At 49.2% G+C, this 21,923-nt stretch overlaps 1 protein-coding gene and 1 long non-coding RNA gene across 4 annotated transcripts in view; one reads left to right on the forward strand and one right to left on the reverse strand.

The window, feature by feature from the left end:
* Window positions 1–18,746, forward strand: part of NCAM1 (neural cell adhesion molecule 1) — a 313,585-nt gene extending 294,839 nt beyond the window's left edge. For 2 of the 3 annotated variants that reach the window (XM_023208249.2, XM_023208250.2), the window contains 2 exons: window positions 448–625; window positions 3,162–5,519. In XM_023208249.2, coding sequence (XP_023064017.1) covers window positions 448–625; window positions 3,162–3,241 — 258 coding nt within the window. In that variant the 3' untranslated portion in view covers window positions 3,242–5,519. Of the gene's footprint in view, window positions 1–447; window positions 626–3,161; window positions 5,520–10,516; window positions 10,725–12,093; window positions 12,211–15,599 lie in introns of those variants that run through there. The other variant, XM_031936706.1, reaches the window with a different exon arrangement.
* On the reverse strand, window positions 9,861–14,247 carry LOC111540149. Its single transcript, XR_002730903.1, has 3 exons — window positions 13,975–14,247; window positions 10,533–10,860; window positions 9,861–9,977 (listed from the first exon to the last, which is right to left on the reverse strand). It is a non-coding gene; the product is annotated as an uncharacterized LOC111540149 (long non-coding RNA).
* Window positions 18,747–21,923: the final 3,177 nt, after the last annotated feature.

Here is a 21,923-nt window from a genome sequence, read left to right on the forward strand (position 1 = left end):
TTTTTTTTTTTTTTTTTTTTTTGAGACAGAGTCTTGCTCTGTCAGCCAGGCTGGAGTGCAGTAGCATGATCTTGGCTCACTGCAACCTCCACCTCCTGGGTTCAAGCCATTCTCTTGCCTCAGCCTCCAGAGTAGCTAGGACTACAGGTGTGTGGCACCACGCCCAGCTAATTTTTGTATTTTTGGTAGAAATGGAATTTCACTATGGTGGCCAGGCTGGTCTCGAACTCCTGACCTCAAGTGATCCACCCGCCTTGGCCTCCCAAGGTGACTGGGATTATAGGCATGAGCCACCGCGCCCAACCCCCATCATTGCTTCTTATTTCCATGATTTCGCACCAAAAGTTATTGAGTCCCGTAAGTTCTGCCTGTTATCTGGTCTTACCAGTACTTCTATCTAAAGCTTTTTTGGTCTCTTGTATCCTTCTTGCCGGTTTCTCCCCGAAGCTCTCCTCCGAGTGGAAACCAGAGATCAGGCTCCCGTCCGGCAGTGACCACGTCATGCTGAAGTCCCTGGACTGGAATGCTGAGTATGAGGTCTACGTGGTGGCTGAGAACCAGCAAGGAAAATCCAAGGCAGCTCATTTTGTGTTCAGGACCTCGGCGCAGCCCACAGCCATCCCAGGTATGGCTGCCTCTGCTTTCTGTTTGTTTCCCGCTTTGAATTAATGCACAAGTGCTGCACCTCCTAATGCGCCTGAAGAACCCTGACAACTCTTGCTTGCTTACAGCCATCCTCATGATTGGTTGCCCATGCAAAGCTTAGTTTTGCCTTGTACCTATCTGTGCAGTGGGGTGAGATGTACTGGACCCCCAGGAAGGCTTGGCCAAGCATCCTGGAGAAAAGGTCCTATCCCATTTGGCCTTGAAGGACTGATGCCAATCAGTCCATTGGACCCCTCAGATGGGAAGTGCTCCAGCTCCAGCCTAGCCTTGGAAGTTGGTTGAGTAAGCATCCTTTTTTGAGACCTTATCTGCCATCTGCCACATCATACTTGGACCACATAACTGTTTCTAAGCACTTTCTATCTGATGCTTGCTTTATCAGCACAGCCACGGTCCAAATCTCTTCTCTGTGATGACCCCAAGAGAAAGAAGAGATGATGCCCAGTTAGTTACAAACCCTATCTACCAAAGGCCTCTCAACGGAAACATACATTAAATTGAACCACTTGTAATAGAACAAGTGGAGAAAATAGATGCTGGAAAGCACCATCAGTGAAAGCAATTCAGTCTGCTAGAGACTGTGATGGCAGCAATTCTCCTAGGAGATGCAGATCTGTCTCCAGGGATCCAAGACCTAACCTTGCCACTGATGGCCAGTCTCCTTATTGGCCAAATCCCTCAGAGAAGAAGGAGCTCTTCAACTGATCACTCTGCTTTTCCAGACCAGCCAAAAGCCAACCACAGGCAGGAGAGGTGGGCATAGAACATACAGCTGCAGCCTTTTGGGGGCCCCATATACTCTGCCATGTTCAAGTGTGGTGGGAAGATGGCCTTGGGCGGCCCCCCTCACGCCTGCCGTGTCTTCAGTGCTTGCCCAGCTCTTGGCTCTGTGGTCATGATTGCTCCTCCCAGGGGGAGACAGGCCAGAGGGCTGTGGGCTGTCTGTGATTCAGGGATGTATGTGCAAAAGTGGGCTAGGACAGCAGCAACAAAACAAGATCAGTGTGTGTTTCCCAGTGGTTGTTTGTACATGGATGTGTGTGTCTGGGAGACGTGTGCTGGACCTCCAGTGAGTTGGCAGGTGAGTTTTACACTGTAGATCAGAAGCATCAATTGGTGCCCCCTGCATTGTCAGGAAGGCTCCCCAGTGCTTGCTGGGGTGGGTGTTTCTCCACAGTTGCTGGTCAGATGGTCGGTACAGAAGGCAAGGCACGTGGGTGAGGCTGCAGGAAATGTCCTCATTATACCTTAATAGGATGTTCAAATGGAGGTTCTCCTTGCTTTTCCTCTGCCCCTTCTTTCTCTCCATTCTTTGGTCCGTTCCCTTGCAAACGACAGTCCGGGGTGAATGTCCAGATCTGTCCGGCCTTCATGGGACACTTAGGAGGTGAGATCAGGTGAGGCTTGAGTAAGCCCTTTGCAGCAAGGCAGATTCCTTATGGCAATTGCTTCCTGGGGTGAGACTCACTGGGTAAGCTGTTTGGACCTGCTGTGTTCACATGCTGGGTACTCCTAGCGGTACTGGCTTCTGTGGTTTTTGTGTCAGAGACCGAAATTCCGGGTAGACCTTGTCCTCCAGAGTTGTGCCTGCTGGAGACGTCAGAGTCCTTCTTGTGAATCGCCCAGGTGCCCACTTAAGCCACAGAGGGCTGGGGGATTGCTCACCTCACCAGTGATGGCTCTGTGGCTCTCCTGCACAGGTCTGAGAAGGTGGTGGCTGTGTTCTTGGTTAGACTTTCCTGGCCATTGAATTGGGATCCGAGAATAAAAGCTCTCTGAATTACAAGTTGGACATCTGTGGTTGAATTCTGTGGTCAGAAAACAGGGTAGAAGGTGAAGAGGGGAGCAGAACGAGACTTCCTTTAACAGCACCGGCGTGGGGGACTTGTGGCATAGGAAGAAAAGCCTGCTTCATCTCTGACAAGGCGGTCCCCAATCCCTATGCACAGTGTACTGACTCATAGTGCAGCGATTGAATGCATCTCCACCACCATGGGTAAAACACGCTAGACACTAGAAGACGATACACTCGCTGGCTGTATCTAAGAGGCTTCACCTTAGTGAAAGGTAACACTCTCCTAATCAAACTCTTGTATTTTACTGTGGAGGCTTCTGTTCTCTCACTTTAATTTCATTTGCTCGCTGATCCCTAACCCCCAAATTAACCCTGCTGTGCTGCTTCTGGCATTGCTGAGCTTCTGAACTGGCCTTATGGTATTGATACCGCACTGAACCCTCTCTAACCTTTGTCAATTTAATTTACTAAGTTGAATTAACCTGTGATTCTGTGTTTTCTAGCGTTGACCTAATTTTTTTTCTTTTTATCTATTTTTTTCTCTGTTTCTGTCTCTACCTTCCCTTTCCTTCTCTCCCCCTCCCCTTCCTGTGTCTGTCGTCACACTTGTCACCTTGGACGTCACTGGGACATCCCCACTGCCACATTTGTTTTTAAACAACCACATTCTCTCTGGGGACCCATTGCCTGACACCTGCAGCAACCTTGGGAGGCAGTTCTGCATCCTACACCTTTGTCTCATTGCTTTTCTCTGCAGTGACTCTTCTTTTGCTCTGTTAGGAACTTGAACACAAAAATTAAATTTGCTTAAAAGCCCAGTTCCTATGAAAAAGATCAGTGCCCCCTTTGGAAGAACCTGGCAGGACCACCATGGCCACAGCTGCTGAGCGACCATTCTGTGTGGAAGAGAAGGTTTTGCGATTGGAAAAAAGCTTTACCTCCAGACATGTTACCACTCACAGATACTTTTGTGCTACTTCATAAGGAGTTTGCCCCCTTTTTAATGGCAGTAAAAAGAATTTGAGAGCTCTTTCTTTAAATGCTATTTTTTAAAAACCATCATGCTAGGTTTACAGAGAAGTTTCTGCATATCTGCTACTTGTTGCATTTTGTGTTCAAACCTAAATATGATGTAGCAGAGGAATAATTCTAAGTACCTTCTAAAGCTTGTGTTAGATTGTTAAAATCACCACGCCTTCCCCTCATTCTAACTCTGTGCTCCTTGTCGTCCCTTCAATAAGTAATTGGCTTTGCTTGCAATTAAGCATTTAGATGCCCATGTTAAGACAGCCAGACCGCACTGACTCACATGAGCATTTTGCTGACATGATGGGCAACTTAAGTCACCCCTGTTGCCTATGCACTGGAAAAAAGTTGAATTTGTTGGATATTTTCTGGGGCTGATGAACGTTCTGGGATGTGCTTTCAGTCCTCGTATTACGGCCAGCACCTCACACTGTCTCTGTGAACAGGGCCAAGCCGTGATGTGCCAACAAGTGTCAGCTTCGAAAGGTCTTGGCCTCCCAATCGGGGTGACTCCCCTGCTGCCTGGCAGCATGTCACAGATCAGCACAGAGTGGGGCTGTGGTTCAGCAATGACCCACAGAATGGCTTCGAGCATCAGTCTACAGGACAGGTTGGAAGCATCCACTGTGAACCAGGCATTAGTCCCCTACCTGGCCTGTGTGTGCTCAGTAGAGAAGAAGGGGAGGGACAGGCCACTCCCAGACTGCTCAGCCCAGGAGGGTTAATAAATTGGGGCCGAGCCAACCTGTCAGTACTTCCTGAATGCCCCAGCTTGTGTATTGGTGGGTTGGTTCAGTGACATTTTCTAAACTCTCCTGAAAATCCAGCTGCTCCTCCCTGCTGCTTGGGAGTTCACCCGGGAGAGAAAGTGGGTGTGTTTTGTTAAGGTCCCTCGTGGAGACTCAGGGCTGAATCCTGCTTGGTAATACCAGTGTGTGTGCTTGGGGATGGACCTTCTACTGAATAAAAACTCCCTCCCTCCCCCCATTGTGGTCACATATCATTCTACATATCTCATCTTTGAGCATCTCCACGGAAGCTTGATTTTTGTTCTTTTTGGTTTCTTTATGTATTTTTTTCTGTTGTTATTATTTTTAATGTTCAAAGACTAGCCTTTCCCTTCGGGATTCCAAATAACCCCATGCTGTGGTCTGAGGGGCAAAGCCACCTATGTCGGCGCTCACCATTAATCCCTAGCGCTCAGTTTAGAGGCTCACGTGCAGACATCAGAGGCTCCATGCTGTGCAGTAGCTCAGGCAGGGTAGTGCCTCTCACCCCAGCCACAAAACTCTCCCGCGCTGGAGTCCCAGATGGCGCTTCACAACAGGGCAGTGGAGGCAGGCATGGTTCTTGGGCACAGGGCAGAGCATAAGGATCACAGGTCAGTGCGGGAGAGCTACTGGCTCTTAGGATCGCCTTGGGCAGAAGTTACATGGCTTCACCCTAGTAAGGCCCAGCTTGGGAGTCTGTCTCCCCCTGATCCCAGGACCACCCACAGGAGAAGGGCAGTGTCCATCTTTCTGAAGGGACTCTTTGGAGATCTCGTCCTAAGTGTGGAGAGGACTGACGTGGCCCTGTCCCCTCAACGCATCCCAGGGTCAGGCAGGTCTCAGCTGAAACAATGTCAGGGTCCTCAAGGGTCCCATTTAGACAGACCCATGGCTTGTACCAGTGCGCCTCTCAGGAGGCAGCATTAGCGCACACCCACTCCCACTGGACACTGAGTTCCCGGTGATGGCTGCAGCCCCCAGCCCCGCCAGGAGTCCTGAAGACAGCAGCCCTCAGAGACCCTGCAGGAGTGAACGCACCCCACCTTGCTCAGCTGCACCCCACTCCCCTGCGCCCTGTAGTTGTGCTGCCCATGCTCCACACACCATGGGGCTCCGCTGCTGATTTTTGGACTATTTATACAGCAGGTTTGGATCATGTTTTTCTACTAACAAGAATGCTAACATTGTTGTGTAGATAATCAGTGAGGCCTTTATGAAGTTTACACCTTTGCATTATTAAAGGAAATAACAGTTCATGTGAACTCACCAGCGTGGCTTGATTTTATTCAATAGCTGTGTCTGACAAAGCATCAAAGACCCTTTCCCTCCACCTCACATGTACCTGGATAAACGATTACCTAGAGAAATAGTAGCCTGGTGAATGGAGTTCTAACCGAAGGAAATACTTTTTCTTCCTAATGGGGAGCAATCTCTTTTTCCCAGGGATCCTAAGAGCTGTTAAGAGGCATTGCTGCCTTGGACTCCCCAGCAGGCAGTGGGAGGGGAAAATGCCTTTGCAGAACAGGGGAGGTGGTCATTATGGGTGAGGATGGGGTCACACTCTGAGCCACCAGATGCACAACTCTGTGGTAAGGCCACCTGATGACACAGCAGCCTTTATACTCTCCCTAACAGAGGCTGCACAGAGTGAGCTTGTGGAGAGGGAATCTGAGAGAAGATTCTCTTTGCAAATTGTATTCTAATGATAATCACACTTAACTCAAACACATCCTGCAAGCCCCTGAGACCAGCCATCTGTTTAGCTGATTCGAAGGAGCAAGCAGACATGTAAGGGGCTTATGAGTGAACCAGAACCCCAGCTCAGCAGTTCCAAGAGTCTGACCATCTTCTGGGAGTCTTGGGGGTGAAGAGGGTACTTTTACTTCACCAGGGTCTCATGGCACAAGGACTCAGGCCCATGTGGACATTGGTAAAATGTGAGACCCGTGTTCCTATATTAAGGCATACAAAAGGAGGCATCTGTGGGTCTCATTCTTGGAGCAAGCCAGTTCCTTCTTTAGTGCCAGCCCCTCCCAAGTCCAATCACGAAGATGGACAGCTCCAGCTTCGTCATCTCCCTGTCCTGGCAGCTCTGACCTCGAGGTTATGGGGAAACTCTTCCCCAGAAGCCTTCTTTGCATCCAAGGTGCACGGGTGAGTTAGTCAAGGGAGGGCTGAGGGAAGACCATAGCAAAGACAGACCCCTGGAGGTTTGTATTTTTCCTTTTGTGAAATATTACACAAGAGGCAGGAGATGGCCTTTGTTCTTCTAGTTATCTTGGACTAAACAATTCTGTGATACCCACTGAGAGGGAATGGGTGTTGGCTTTTGCTTTGAATACCCTGCTGCCCATTTCACAGCCTGTGCCTTCTTCATAGCCTCTTTTTTGTAAAAGCCACAGACATTCTCTTCCTAGCTTAAGGAGCATCTCACGTGCTTGAGGAGTCTAGACTCAGTGGTGGTGAATAGTGTGGTCCCTTTTCCTTTGGGGGATATTCTTGAGCCACTCAATACATTAGGTCAAGTTTATTTTCAGGGTCACTGGCTGAGACAGCGCAGTGCACCCTGAGGTGGCAAATCCCATGATGTGTGCACCTGTTCCTCTTTGTGATGCAGGGGAGGGAAGACCTGGGAGTGTGGTCCTCATGAGAATCACCTGGGCTGCTTGTTCAACTCCTGATTCCTGAGCCTCATGCCCAGTGATTCAGATCCCATAGAGCTGGGGAGCCCCAGATGCTGAATTTTTAACAAATGCCCCAGGAATTCTGCTACAGGTGTAGATACCTTGAGTTTAAAGGTATTTTTCATGCAAAAATAAAATCACAAGGATCAATGATGAAAGATGGGACCTACCGAGCTTTTTAGTCTTGTAGGAAAAAGTCTTTCTCAGTCCACACTCTGGAGGATACTGGCATTAGGGAACTGGTGCCACGTGCCAGGCAGTGTAGAATGTATGACTTAGAATGACAGGCTCTCGTGGTTGAAGAGACACTCTCCACCCACGCTCCTGCCCAGTGCAGGAGCCTCATCCACAGCCTTACAGCATCCCTGCCAAGGAGTGTTCTGGCCTCTGCTGGAATGCCTTCAGCATCAAGGAACTCACCTCTCAGAGCAGCCCACACTATGTTGGATTAGCCCTGTTTATATTAGTCCTTTCTCAGATGGAGCTAAAATCTGCCACCACCGTAATTTCCACACGTTGGTGCCATATACAGTAAGATTACTTCTTCCTTCTCGTTATAACACCTTTAAATATTGGGAAACAGCGTTCTCATCTCCAGACTAAACACTCATGCATTTGTGCAACAAGTATTCTTTGGACATTTTCTGTGAATCAGGATTGTCCTAGATGCTGGGGAGAGACAGGCAGGGTACCTGCTGGGATGTCCTAGCAGGGGATGGCTAGATCATAAGCATGTAAATGAACAGAAAGTGGCAGATGGTAGTAAGAAGAGAATAAAACAGGCTAGCAGCATGGTAGATATTGGCTGGAGGTACCACACTAGATAAGAGATCAGATAAGGCTTCTCTGAGAAGGTGACACCAGGACTGAGGCCTGCAGGACAACAGAGAGCCACCCCGGAGGGAGAGTTCCACGCACAGAATCATCAAGGCCCTAAAGCAGGACGAGCTGGGTGTGTTCAGCAGGCAGAAGGGAGGCTGCTGGTTCATGCCATGAGGCCCAAAAGAGGGGTGGGCAGAGTCCGCAGCACATGGAGGGCCTTTTAGGCCTGGAGAAAGACTTTGAATTTTATATTCAGATGAAAGGGGAGGCTGCTGCCCTACTTGTTTGTGCCACAGTTCAGAAGCCTTTTCCCTGCCTGGCCCTCCCCTGGATGTGCACAGTGCCAGTGCCGCCCTCCAGCTGGGTCTGACGAGCACAGAGCAGTTGTCTCAGCTGCTGTCCTCTCAAGCACATAGAGCAGCTTTGCAGGAGTTTATTTTTCCTCTTTAGAGATATGATTAGTTTCACAAAATCATATTTACACATAAACCTCAGAAGATATAATTAGTGCCATTGAGTCCAAAAATCCAGACACATTCCCCACTGTCATCAAAAAAAAAATACTTCCAGCTCTTTCTTCAGGGAGTAGGCACTTCACACCTATCGGGTACTGATGTCCGGAGGCCACAGTGGCCTGGAGCCCTGTGTCATGGAATGGAGAGAAAACCCAAGGCTAAAGTTTCTTCCCTGTTTGGGGAAACAGCTTTGAGATCCTGAAGACCAAGAAGGCCTGTGTCTCCTTTGCTTTTTGGGTGGAATGTGTGAGGACTCTGGGGAAATGGATGGTTTTGTTCTTATGAGACTAAACAGAAATACCTCTGCATTCATGGCTACTAAGAAAATGACCCATTCTAGCTGACAGCTGAGGCCAGTGGCCAGCATCCTGCTGCCAAAGCCCAGAGACAGTTGGCCAGAGCTGGGTTCTCCAAGCAGAGTTATTCGCCATCTCAAAAGCCTTCCTGGGGGAATGCACTAGGATCTTCAGTGCGAGGTCAGCAGGGACCAACCAGAGAGCCTGAGGAGGAAGGGCTAGGAGGCAAGCCAAGGTCCCAAAGGGACTGAAAACGTGTGCAAGCGGCACCCAAGGGTCTCAGGAGTCGTTTGCAAGGGATCCTCTCTGGCATGCTAGGCTGATGGCCCATTCCCCAAACTGAAGTTTGAAATATGGATCAATGGAGAGGGACAGCCACCAGAGAAGCACTACAGTGCCTGGACAGAGACCCCTGGGGCACAAAGAGCCATCACTACCACCACCCTCCCGCAAACACAGGCAGCATGAAACATGAAGAATGTGTGGCCCAGCTCTGGTGCTGGTTACTTGGTTACATGTTTCCTCCACTATCTATCTGGCATGATACATGGCTCGCAGGCTGCTGGTCCTGGCCTGGTGCTTGGCAAAGCCTCGTGAGCTGGGTTGGGAGTGGGGTGGCTGGTGGGGTGAGCCCCAGGTAGTGTTGACTGCAGTTCCCATCTTCAGTCTGCAGTCCTGGGTGGCTTCAGTTGGCCCTGAGAGCACAGGAAGCTTCAAAGTCTACTGGTGGGGCAGGGCTGCCAGTTATGGAAGCAGGTCGTTCTGGAGGAAAGATGAATTAGAAGTGCCCATATTTCAGTCTAGGGTCATTGTTCCCACATTGACTTCATGGCAGAGCTCCACATGGGTCCTTGCTTCCTGCATCATGACCACTGTCTCCCAGACACTGATGGGAACCACCAAGAGGTCGATTGGTCCATCCCAGGCAACTAGTGTTGCCATGGGTTGATCTCCCACGGGCCCCAGAGAGCTGAGTCCAGGTCTCTCTGTGAAACCATCAATAGCCGAAGACCCTGGGGGGATTGATGGGCACCAGGGAAGTAAGACACAGGCTGAGTCTTTCAGAGTGTGTCCAGCCAGAACCAGGGTGCCAAGTGCTAGAATGTGAGAGTGCATGCCTGTCTGCGTGGGCATTTATCCTGGGTGTGAGTGTGCCTGTACGTGTGTGTGTGCACCTCTGAGTGAGTCTGCACTCACTTCAGGTTTTCCTGAAGTCTGGTCCAAGCAGGCCTGAGCTCCTAGATGGTGAGTATTCCCAGACCTTTCACCTCCCAGACAGTGGGCCTGGGGAGGCCTCCATGTCTCTGGAGTCACCCGGGCTTCACTCGTCTTTCTGGGGTGCAGTGAGGAGGGTAAACCATGAACCCAGTGTGCTCTAATGCAGGGCTCCTTTGGGGTCATTGCTAAAGAGGGAAAGAGGAAGTGGAGAAGTATAATGGGGATGCTATTGTGATGGACAGCCCAACAAACCCCAAGAAAGCCCCAGAAACCCTCCACTACCCCATTTTGGGCCCCTGTCCCTGAGTACTCCAGGAGCCACAGCCCTGCCTGAAATCAGTGGTCACTGCCTGCCTGTGCTGCAGAGCCTCTTGCCCTGGTCCAGGGGAAACACAGCAGTGCCCTCCAACTGCCTCATTATCCAGTGTTCTCAGACAGGCGAGGCTCGGTCTGCTCCCGGGACTCACGGGAGGCCAGCTGACCAGGCTCACCCTCATCCCCCAATCTGTGAGGTGACGTTGTCATCCCTCCCTCTGGAAGGTATAGAGAGACCCTGTTTTCTCAACTCTGGGCCATAGAAAGGCCCCAGGAAGGTGTCACTCTGGGCATGAATGCCATGACTGTGTCCTCTGGGCCCTCCCCACCCCCAGGGGCTTTTGCTGGCAGGGTCCGGGGGTCTCGCATCTCAGTCTGTTAACCATCAGCCATCTCTCTCCCACTCAAGCCAACGGCAGCCCCACCTCAGGCCTGAGCACCGGGGCCATCGTGGGCATCCTCATCGTCATCTTCGTCCTGCTCCTGGTGGTCGTGGACATCACCTGCTACTTCCTGAACAAATGTGGCCTGTTCATGTGCATTGCGGTCAACCTGTGTGGAAAAGCCGGGCCCGGGGCCAAGGGCAAGGACATGGAGGAGGGCAAGGCCGCCTTCTCGTGAGTGCAGACCTGTCCACCCTGCTGAGGTTTGGGCTCTGCTCCAGCCCAGGGACCCAGCAGCTGCACCACCCCGAGCCATCAGCTGGTGCCTGTCGTGACCTTTCCTTACATTGCATGTTCTCCATTTGGAACCCTGAGGGGGGAAAAACGTTAGAGAAAAGTTTTTCAAAGCATGGTCTTTGGGGTTACCGGTTTGAAACGTAGACTCTTGAGCGCAATCCCAGATCTCTTGTATTAGAATCTCCCCAGAGTGTGAAAATCCCTGTATATGTCAAAATGAGGGAAATTGTTGGAACTAAACCTGGAGAGGAGCTGCCCTGGGGTGGGGCAGCATTAGAGGGACACACTCGCCTTGCTTTCGCACATTGTTTATTCATTCATTCATTCATCCATCACTCAACAAATATTTAGCAAGCAGCTGCTGCAGGCAAGGCACTGTTCCAGGCACATAGGTACAGCAGAGAACAAAACAAAAAGAAATTCCTGTCCTTATGGAGCCGATGATCCAGATACTGTCCCTCCAACAGCATCTTGGAGAAACAGATCCTAAGCCAGTTAGCGGGAGCCTTTGAAGACTGTCACTGGGTGGAGCAGAGCTGGAGCAAGCCAGAAAGGGACTGAGCAAGGAAATAAGTTGTTTAGCACCACCACATGCCAGGCACTGTATATGCATATACATGTATGTGCGCATACTTAGAAATGTATGTGTAGGGGTGACTCACACCTGTAATGCCAGCACTTTGGGAGGCCGAGATGGATGGATCATTTGAGGTCAGGAGTCTGAGACCAGCCTGGGTAACATGGTGAAGCCCTGCGTCTACTAAAAGTACAAAAATTAACCGGGCGTGGTGGCATGCTCCTGTAATCCCAGCTATTAGGGAGGTTGTGGCTGGAGAATCGCTTGAACCCAGGAGGCGGAGGTTACAGTGAACCAAGATCACGCCACTGCACTCCAGCCTGGGTGACATAGCGAGACTCTGTCTCAAAAAAAAAAAAGAAAAGAAAAGAAAAGAAAAAGAAATGTATTATACCTGTGTGCAGAGATAGATGTACGTATTTGAGCAATGACCTGTGTCAGGCACTGTGTTTAGCACTTCCCATGCATCCTCTCATTGAATTCTCATAATAACTAGGCAAGGTAACACTGTTTTTGCCTCATTTTAAAGATGAAGGAACTGAGGCAGGGTGATTAAATCCGAAGCTCAAGGTCACACAGCTAGCAAGAGTTGGGCTGAGACTCATACATTTGAATCTGTTGGCTCTCAATGGCCATCGTGCCAGCCTTGGATTGAGTCATAGCTGCTCTTCCAGGGGAGCCTCTCCCTGCAGCTGCCCTAGGGTCTAACCAGCAGTGCTGTCTCCACAGGAAAGACGAGTCCAAGGAGCCCATCGTGGAGGTCCGAACGGAGGAGGAGCGGACCCCAAACCATGACGGAGGGAAACACACAGAGCCCAACGAGACCACGCCACTGACGGAGCCCGAGTACGTGGGCCGGGAGGGGCTGGCACCTGCTCCATAGAGACCCCCACACCCACCTCCCCACCCTACCCCCACCTCCCGTGCCCCTACCCACAGCTCCCGGCCAAACAGTTCTGGCCAGGATTCCAAACCCTTGACCATAAGACCTGCTTGGCTAAGAAATGCCTCACCTCACTCTGTCCTCAGAGAGAAGGCATTTTTGGTTCTATTTCGGTGGCTGTGGGTACCCTTAGAAGGCTCCTGTATGAGCGGGGATCCCTGGATCCCTAGTCCCTGTTCTCAAGTTGTACACATATTCTGGAAATGACTTAAGGTGGCAAAATCTCAGTGAGAGGCTTAGCAGATTCTGCTTAGGATTTCTTGAAATTCTAGGGTTTTGTGTTTTCCTCCCGAAAGGATAAGGGAAGCCAGGGACCTGGTAAAGTTCCTGGCCCCTCCTCTGTTCAGAAACCTCGGGGACCCACAGAGCCCCTGACCAGTTGTGGTTGTAATGCCTGCCTAACGGTCAAGGATCCTATGGGCTTAAAGGGAATGGAGTTTCAAGGAACCACAAAATCTGTGGCTGGAAGAACCCACAGCTCCCAGGAGCCATTCTGAGTACGCATGATCTGCCTTACTTGTGACTTTTCCCATCAGTGCCCTGGGGAGCCCTGCAGGGCAGCTGGGCCCAGTTCCTCTGGGACCTGGGAAGCCTAGGGCAGGTGGATGCTGAACAGAAGCCTGCCCCTCCTTGAGTCGAGACCCAGGGCAGGGATCAGGAAGCCCTAGGCAGGTCTGCAAGGACTTCAGGGAAAGGGAGCTCTGTGCAGAGAGCTGGAGGGACATCAGCGGGGAAGGGCTAGCAGGTCCCTTTTGAGACCGCCACGTTCTCTGTCGTCTCCTGTGTCCTCTTCTGCCCACCTGGGCGTGTGCTTCCTCTCAGCATCCTTCTCTCTGTGTGGGCCTGTGTCCATGCCTGTGCCTAACTGCATGCCCCCACCCCATGGTCCCTGTCCTGGGCTTCAGCCCTCCTCCTCGCTTCTCTGTCACGTCTCAGCTTCATTGTCTATTCTCTTCTACTTCCTGTCCTTCCACAGGCTGCCTGCCGACACTACGGCCACTGTCGAGGACATGCTGCCTTCTGTCACCACCGTCACCACTAACTCTGACACTATCACCGAAACCTTTGCCACTGCTCAGAACAGCCCCACCAGTGAGACCACCACCCTGACCTCCAGTATTGCCCCACCGGCCACGGCCACGCCTGACTCAAACTCTGTACCGGCTGGCCAGGCCACCCCTTCCAAGGGGCCCAGCGCCTCTGCCTCCTCCCCAGCCCCAGCTTCAGCCCCCAAGGTCGCCCCCCTTGTTGACCTGAGCGACACCCCGACCTCAACCCCTGCCGCTAGCAATTTGTCTTCTAGTGTCCTGGCTAACCAAGGGGCTGTCCTCAGCCCAAGCGCCCCTGCTAGTGTTGGGGAGGCCTCTAAGGCTCCTCCGGCCAGCAAGCCCACCCCTGCACCAGTCCCCACCCCGACTGGGGCAGCCAGTCCTCTAGCAGCAGCGGCTGCCCCTGCCACAGAAGCCCCTCAGGCCAAGCAGGAGGCTCCCAGCACCAAAGGCCCGGACCCGGAGCCCACCCAGCCCGGAGCCGCGAAGAGCCCGGCCGAGGCAGCCACAGCCCTTGCTAGCCCGAAGAGCGAGGCTGCCTCCGTCAGCACCACAAACCCTTCCCAGGGCGAGGACTTTAAAATGGACGAAGGGAACTTCAAGACCCCAGATATTGACCTTGCAAAGGATGTTTTTGCAGCCCTGGGCTCTCCTGCTCCCGCCGCTGGGGCCAGTGGACAAGCCCCTGAGCTTGCTCCTTCCACTGCAGACAGCTCTGTTTCGCCTGCGCCAGCAAAGACCGAGTACGGCCTCTCTTTGTCTGCTGTCATCGGGTTGTGTCCTGTGGTGGTGTGCATTTGTGCTGTGTCCTCCTTGTTAGATGTGTCTTCAGCCTCATCCAGGGCTTCTCTGAGGCAACCGTCAACCAAGGGGCTGGGATAAGGCAGAGAGAGCAGGACAGGCAGCTGGCCCCAGGAGCAGCCGCCTGCTGGCTAATTAGGCCATGTTAATTATGTTTTATCCTTATCATCCTAGCAGCGGCTTCTGTTTTCCCTGGAGGAGCCCTTGCAGTCAGGCCACTGATGAGAATAGCTTGGGAAGCAGGCTAAGAAGGCCAAGGTGCCCTTATCAGCCACCCTGGGGCCCCCAGTCGGTGTGTTATTCAGTGCCAGGCTGAGTCCCCACCAGAAAGACACTGATGTGCAGGAAGAAAAGAGGTAGCCCCAGGCCCGTGGCAGGGAAGGGTGCAGACCAGAGGCCCCCTCGCACTCTGGCTCGGATGCCCACCCTCCCCTCCCAATCCCGGCCCTCAGCCCACTCTTGCTTCTCCTGGTCTTTGAGTGGCTGGGAAGACTCGGGGTTCCCCAGCATCAAATGGCTGCTGGGTCTCTAAGTTCAGGAGAAAGTCCTTAACCTTTCAGGTTTGTAAGTGTCTTGCCAAAATTCAGTGGCACCAGCTGAGGCTGGGGTCTGTACCTGTCCCCATGCATCCTCAGACCCGATTCCCTTTGCTGGAACTGATGGAGGCAGAGTCAGACCTAGATTTTTATAGAGGCTCCTGTGGCTGCTCCCCAGATAAGCTGACATGCTGCCACCATGGGCTGCAAGGGGCTCTCGCCAGGAGCCCTGAATCTCAGCATTAGGAGGGAAAAGGACTCTGCCCACTCAGCTGCCCTCAACTCCCGCATAGCCACCAGGCCCACTCTAGCCCCCCACCAGGCTGCCATGAAAAGCTGCCTCCATCAGTGTTTTCTCACCCTACCCGGGCAGGCCCTAAAGGCATCATCCTGCAATAGCACAGGGTGGTGGGGGAAGGGACAGGCAAGAGTGGGTTGCAAAGGGGCCCCTGAAATCAGTGCTGGAGGCCCAACCCAGCCCAGCAGGCTGCATTTACATCCAGCTGAGCTGTTGCCACTGCAGCTGGTCAGGGTGAGGAGGAGCTGCCTCTGCTGCCCCCTTCCACCACCCCAGGTAAAAACACAGCCTCTAGCATCACCTTAGGGCTGGAAGAGGAAAGGACTCGTTCTTCTGACTCAGTGCTTCTCAACTATGGCTGCACATTAGAGTCACTTGGGTGCTTTTAAAAGTCACCGTGTCCAGACCAATTAAATCAGGATTTCCGGGAACACGGCCCAGGCATGGGTGATTTTTAGTGCTCCCAGGTAATTCTGATGGGCAGCAGTTGGAGCCAGGTGCTGACACTGGAGAACTCCCTCCTCCCCGCTGTCCCCAGGGCCTGGATACAGGGGCGAGATGTCTGCAGACCGTGGTCTCAGTGGTGCTGTTTTCCTGATTCTTTGCAGGAAGGGCCCTGTAGAAGCAAAGCCAGAGTGCCAGGAGACAGAAACGAAGCCAGCGCCAGCCGAAGTCAAGACGGTCCCCAATGACGCCACACAGACAAAGGAGAACGAGAGCAAAGCATGATGGGTGACGAGAACCGAGCAAAGATCAAAATAAAAAGTGACACAGCAGCTTCACCAGAGCATTTCCAACACCACAGACACACACAAACGCACACACACACACACACACACACACATCTCATTTCTCTAGTGTCTTTTGCCTTTAAAAAAAAACTAAACAGATAAAACATGGGAATCTTATAGAAAGGGTCCCTTTGTTAGCACTCACTTGTAAGAAAATGAGACAAAAAGGTTAAACCCACAGCCAAACTAGGACACTCCGTTCCCTGAAACCATTTAAAAATCAGACAAAAGGACCCCAAATTAAGAATCTAGGAAGCTCAGAAACAAAATCTAGGTTCAGGAAGACCACACTTGGTGTTACCCGATTGGCACAGACCAGTTTCAGAGAAATAACTTTCAGGCACTAAGACTAATCGAATGAACAAAGTCCACAGTTTATTTTTATACTTTCAGTCAAGTTTGAACTCTGTAAAACCTCATAAATAAGTTATAATTTCTGTTCACTTTGTATTTGTTCAGTATGCAAAGTGTGTCACCCTTTCTAGCTGAATTCAATTCCCACGTAGACTCTTATTTTGTAGGAAGAATGCCAAATTGCAGCTTCTGGGGGTAGATCTCAATTTGCAGTATTCAGACTTATTTTTCTTTCTTTTACATTCTTTTCTTTTCTTTCTGCCAACTTTGTTTTCCAGTGTTTACAAGGTGACAAATGTTCGACTTTGGTTGTGTTTAAATGTCCATGTGAAATAGCTGCCTTTTATTTTTTAAGGTAACAAATACCACCTAGAGGTAGGTAGGATCATCCCACGCTTGCTTTAGCACAGGACGACTTTACAAAACATGATTGTTTACAGCTGCTCTTCCCCTCTTTTCTGATCTGCAGTTTTTGCCTGGGTCCCACTCAGGTGAAAATCCATCTCATTCTGGAAAGGTTTTGCTTTTTTAATTTTTGGTTATTTTTGTGTTTCTTTGGGGGTTAGACCACTTTCTGATTAGCCGCCACCTGCCTGCATCTGTGAAAAGGGATCTGCTCCCAGGCGTTCTCACCCTTCTTTTGAAGGACTCCTTAGGCTTTGTTGAATGAAGCAGAGAAGATTGTATAGTTGGGGCTGGTCTTGGTGAACACACATTATTACCCCACACATCCCCTTTGTGTAGAAAGCCAAATAAAATATATACATACCATTTCCTTTTGAGCCCAGAATCTAGATTTGAGCGGAAGAGCATGTGTGCTTCAGGGAATTAGTGTCTTTTTTTGGAAATCTGTTGAAGTAAAGTAACATCGGCCTTCTGTTCACTTAGGCAGCATTTATAGAAACAAAAGAAAAAAGAGACAAGCTACTGTCTGGAGTCATAACACAACTTTCCTGGATTGGAAACCAAGTGGGGGAAAAAATACAGAAACTTTAAGGGGGATGGGAGGGCGGGGAGAAGGGAAAAGCCAGCCCTTTGTATAGAAATTTTGCTTTTTTTTTTTTTTTTCCTCATTCTACTTTAGAACTGCAAGCTTGTGCACTGTGGATGCGTGAATATTTTAGTGTGAAACGTGTTTTTGTCATAGTATTGAAATAAAACTTCAACATAGTTTGGTTGTGGAAGGTATAGCAGATAGTTCAGAAAAAATATTCAGGAAACAAAAATCACTCTTAAAAGGAATCGAAGCCTTTAAACAAAGAAAATGAAATACAAATGATGATGGTGATGAAGATGACGCTAAGTAAACAGAAATCAGTACTCCGCATGCGCTCCTCTCCTAAGGTACAAAGCAGCAAGAGGTTAGGGTGGCAAGGCTGCCTCTGGGTCGATTCTGTGGGCCAGTCTCCCCAGTGTTCTGACACTTCTGCAGTCTGATCAGTGGCGATGCTAGATTATACTTTCAAACTGTGAAGAATAATGGTCTTGTCATTTGCTCAATGTGGGGTTATGTTGCATTTTCTCAGCTCCTGGGGATGGAAATGGAGGAGCCCAGAACACACAGCCCTGGCCCCTTTGATTCTAGGGCCAGCACAGATCTCTGGTTCAAATGCACAGGCCCTCAGGATAGAGGAACATGAAGAGAGATCTTGGAACACACAGTAGCATGTGAGAGCCTGGGTGTCTGAGACCGGGAGGGCCCAGCAGTGAGGGGCAGGCTCTTCCAGTCACCAGGCTCTTCAGCGGACTCAGTTCCTCATCTTGTAGTGACCACGGCTTTGCCACACCAGGCCAAGCCCATGCCATTCCTTGTCAAGACTGTCAAAGTGGTTATGGTTAGGTCAACTGATTTTGGTTCTGATGGTTAGGAAGAAACAGGTCAGCTCTCAGATCACCTGGCCCAGGGCAGCTGACCCCCTAGAACCCTGGCTCTGCCATTAGCTGGGACCTAAGACTCTGCCCACATTTTGGTCTGTTCTCTCCCATTACATGTAGGTTTGTCTTAGCATGCAAGAGTTTTCCTTTTTTTAAAAAAAAAGTAAATAAGCAATGCTTTCTCTAAAATCAAAGAGGGAGTCATTTTATTCCAAGATGTTTTATCTTTTATGTTAAGAGATCAAAGCTTATAATTTTCTTTTTTTTTTTTAATTTTTGAAGGAGGGATCAATTCCACCAGTTTCCAATGTCTATGTGTCTATGTGTGTATGTGCCATACATATGTATTCACATGAAGACCGGCATGGCCAACTTCTGCTGGAGGAGCACTCAAGTGTGATGAGCAGGGCCGCTGGACCCTGCAGGGCTGTGGTGTACATAGTGCAGCTTTGGAGGTGGAATTCTATTTTCACACTTTTCTATGGAGCCTTCCGAGTCCCAGGTTTTCACTCGAGGCGTCTGTCTGGATGGCGGTTTTCAGACCTCCATTAACATCCCTACCCAGCATTCTGTACTTCGGGGGCCTTCTCTCTTGTTATAAAACTTTTTACCAAGTGAAACATCGATACCACCTTTGTTTCCATTCTCACTGGTGTAAATACTGAGTACTAACTGAGAATTTTGACTTTGCATTCTGTCAGAATACTTGTGTTCAATAAAAATTGAAAGAAAAAAGTTATTACGATCATACTGGGGTTTATTTCGATGCGGTGAGAGTCTGTTCTGTGCATCAGATGTGGACATGCGTGTGGTAGTTCCTTTAGGACCTTGTGTGCGAGGAAGGTTAGTGAAGTCTCAGTGTCTTGAGTTCATGGGTTGCCTGAATGATGCTTTCTGTATTTTTTCTCGCAGGTTGATAGATGAGAGCCCTAATTCAGAAGGGGCAGACATCAGATTCAGAAAGGTTTCCTTCAAACCCTGGTTCTGCTGCTCCCTGTTTGACCTTGAAAGAATCTCCCAAAGATTCAGCTTCCTTTTCTGACACACAGGAAATACCAAGAAAAGAGAGTTAGGGTGCTGGTTGATGAATGAAACCAGGTACATGAAGGCGTAGTGTCTGCTTTCTTGGCACACAGTGGGAAGTCGATCGGTGAGATTTGGTGCTGTTGGCATCCCAGGTGTGCGATACCATCAGACCTAATCGTAGTAACAGTCAACACCTGAACTTCAAGATTTCAGCAATAAGGTAATGGCATGCGGCTTATTCTAAAATAAGTAATGCCTCCCTCTTACTGCTTTGGCCTATCTCTCAGCGTTTAGAGCCATCATTCAGCCCCTGGAGTTTATTATGTCTCTAAGCTAGACAAAGAGTGAATAAAACATTGCCTCAGCTAAGCATTCTCTTGTATATGCTCCTGGCTGTGTCTGAAAGAAGCAGCTGCTAGAGTTGGAATTGTCCATTAGGCTGTGGAATTGGGAGCTCCTGGACGAGACCTGCTAAAGAACCAAGGCTAAGGTAAAGCAAGGGAGAATCCAAGAGGACAAAATGTAAGGAGGTGCTCACTCTCGGGGCCAACCCTGCAGTTACATGAATCTGAGAGTGATACATCCTTCAATTTTTGCATCCTTCAATTTGGCTCACTTGCCTGTAATAATGACACAGAGCCATATGCATCTATGTGATTGCCTTTGCCCCAGATTTCAGGTGCATGTGACAGGCTAAGACTAAAACACGTTGTTCACAAGATTTGGAGAAAACATGAAATGATGACACTCTCCGTTGGTCCATGGGGGCTTGCTTCCAGAGCCTTTCCCCTTCGGGCTAGTTTCCTCTCAGATTCATTCAGTATTCATAGAGCATCTCCAAGGTGTTTGGGATACTGGGATATGGCAGTGAGCAAGGCAACTCTTTCTCATGTAGGTTACATTCAAGCCTGGGAGTGGGGCAGACAGTAGATACGTAAACATCCAATGTGCTGTGGTGGTGCTCCCTTTCTTCGTTCCAGACACACAGTGGGATTCCCCTCACTTAAAGGTAGGCATGGCCAGATGACTTGCTTCAGTAAATGGAATATGAACAGAAGTAGCTTGTGCCACCTCCAGGCAGAGCCTTTGTCATGCCTGTTTCCCCCACACCCCCTATAGCAATCAGCAATGCTTCAGGCGATGGAAGTGCCATCACCTGGGCCCAGAGTGAAGGATGTGAACAGGTGCTCCATGATGGACATGGAGTGTGTGAGAGGATGAGCCAGGGGTTTTTGGTAAATGTTTAATGGCCAACTCTCCAAGGGAGAAGGGCAACGTGTGTGTGTGCACACATGTATGTGTTTGACTTATAAAGGATGCCATTGACAAATAATAAAATATACAGTATTCTTCTACATTGAAATTGCATCTATCCAACTGATACCCACAGAATGCTTTGGTTCATTTTTTGCTGAAGTCTTGTATCCATAATCAGTTTGTGGTTCCCATTCACAAAGGACTGTAGTTCCAACCTGCATGTTGGCTGATGCATTCATTTATGTTAACAAATAAGATGAAACAGTAAAGACATACATTAGAATTTCACTCATCCATCTATGATGTGAGTGACTTCTTTGTTGAATCGGGGATAAGTTTTTGAATACTAGAGAAATACTGCCTCAATTTTTTGTGCCGTTCGTTCACAGTGTAACAGCTGCAGACATGGCACACTTGTAAGTTTAATCTGAATCATAAAATATTTCCCCATTACTTTCATAAGTCTAGACAAGCACTAAAAAAAAAATAAATCAAACCTTGATTTGTAGCATTTACGACTTCAGCACTGTGTAAATACTCTCAGTATGACTAATTTCAATATGGCATCACCAGACGAGGAGTTAAGTAGAAATGCATAGTAGCATGTCATTATATAATACTGTATTTCCACCATGCAGATACAAGAGAAATAACGTAAAGTGCACAGGTAATAGTAGTATGTAGTAATAATAAAATTTTTAATATATCAATAATAGTAGTAAAATAAGTAGTAATATAATTAAGAAGCGATGCATTTTGAGTATTTATTGCCCTTGGTTTTAATATAATTTACTTAATTATAACTTTATATAATTTAACTTTTTATAAATTATATATGTTTGTGTAACAACTGGCTCACAAATTTCCTGAAAAGTTAGCAATTGGCTCTCTGGAGCCAGTACAAGCTGGCTCCAGCATGTCACTGGAAAACCCTTTATATTATAAACCACTTAAATTTGGGATTTGTAACCTTACCATTATTTAGCCTATCATGGCTAACTCAGGGAATGGTAAGTGCGGAGGAGAACAGTGCATCTAGATAAAGGGGTTATGGAGTATTATTTTATACTCCGTATAAAATATGGAGTATAAAATATGGAGGGCAGTCAGTGTAGTACTCTCTGAAAAGGTGACATTTGAGCAGTGACCTGAAAGAAGTAAGGAACTGAACTGTGCAAATATCTGAAGGAAGATATTTCAGGCAGAGAGAACAGCATGTGCAAAGGTCCTGAGGTAGGGACTTGGCTAGTGTCTTCGAGGAAGAGCAAGAGGCCAGTGTGGCTGGAACAGAAAGCAAAAGATAGGGTGAAGCAGAGAGTAAAGAGATAGGAGATGACTCAGAAGTATCTATGAGCTAGACTGCACAGGATCTGTAGACTATTGTTAGAATTTTGCCTTTTCTTCAAGTGGGATGGAAAGCCAAGGGATGTTTTTGCCAGAAGACTGACATGACTTGAGTATTAAAATGAGCACTCTGGCAGCTGGGTGGATAACAGATCACAGGAGGGCAAGAGCAGATGTAAGGATACCAATGAGGAGGTGATGATCCAGAGGGGACAGGATGATGTGCTTGCAACAAGCTACAGCTGGTGGAAGGTGAGCAGTGGCCAGCTCTGGACATGGTTAAGC

Source organism: Piliocolobus tephrosceles, chromosome 13 (assembly GCF_002776525.5).
Source record: "Piliocolobus tephrosceles isolate RC106 chromosome 13, ASM277652v3, whole genome shotgun sequence".
NCBI lineage: Eukaryota > Metazoa > Chordata > Mammalia > Primates > Cercopithecidae > Piliocolobus > Piliocolobus tephrosceles.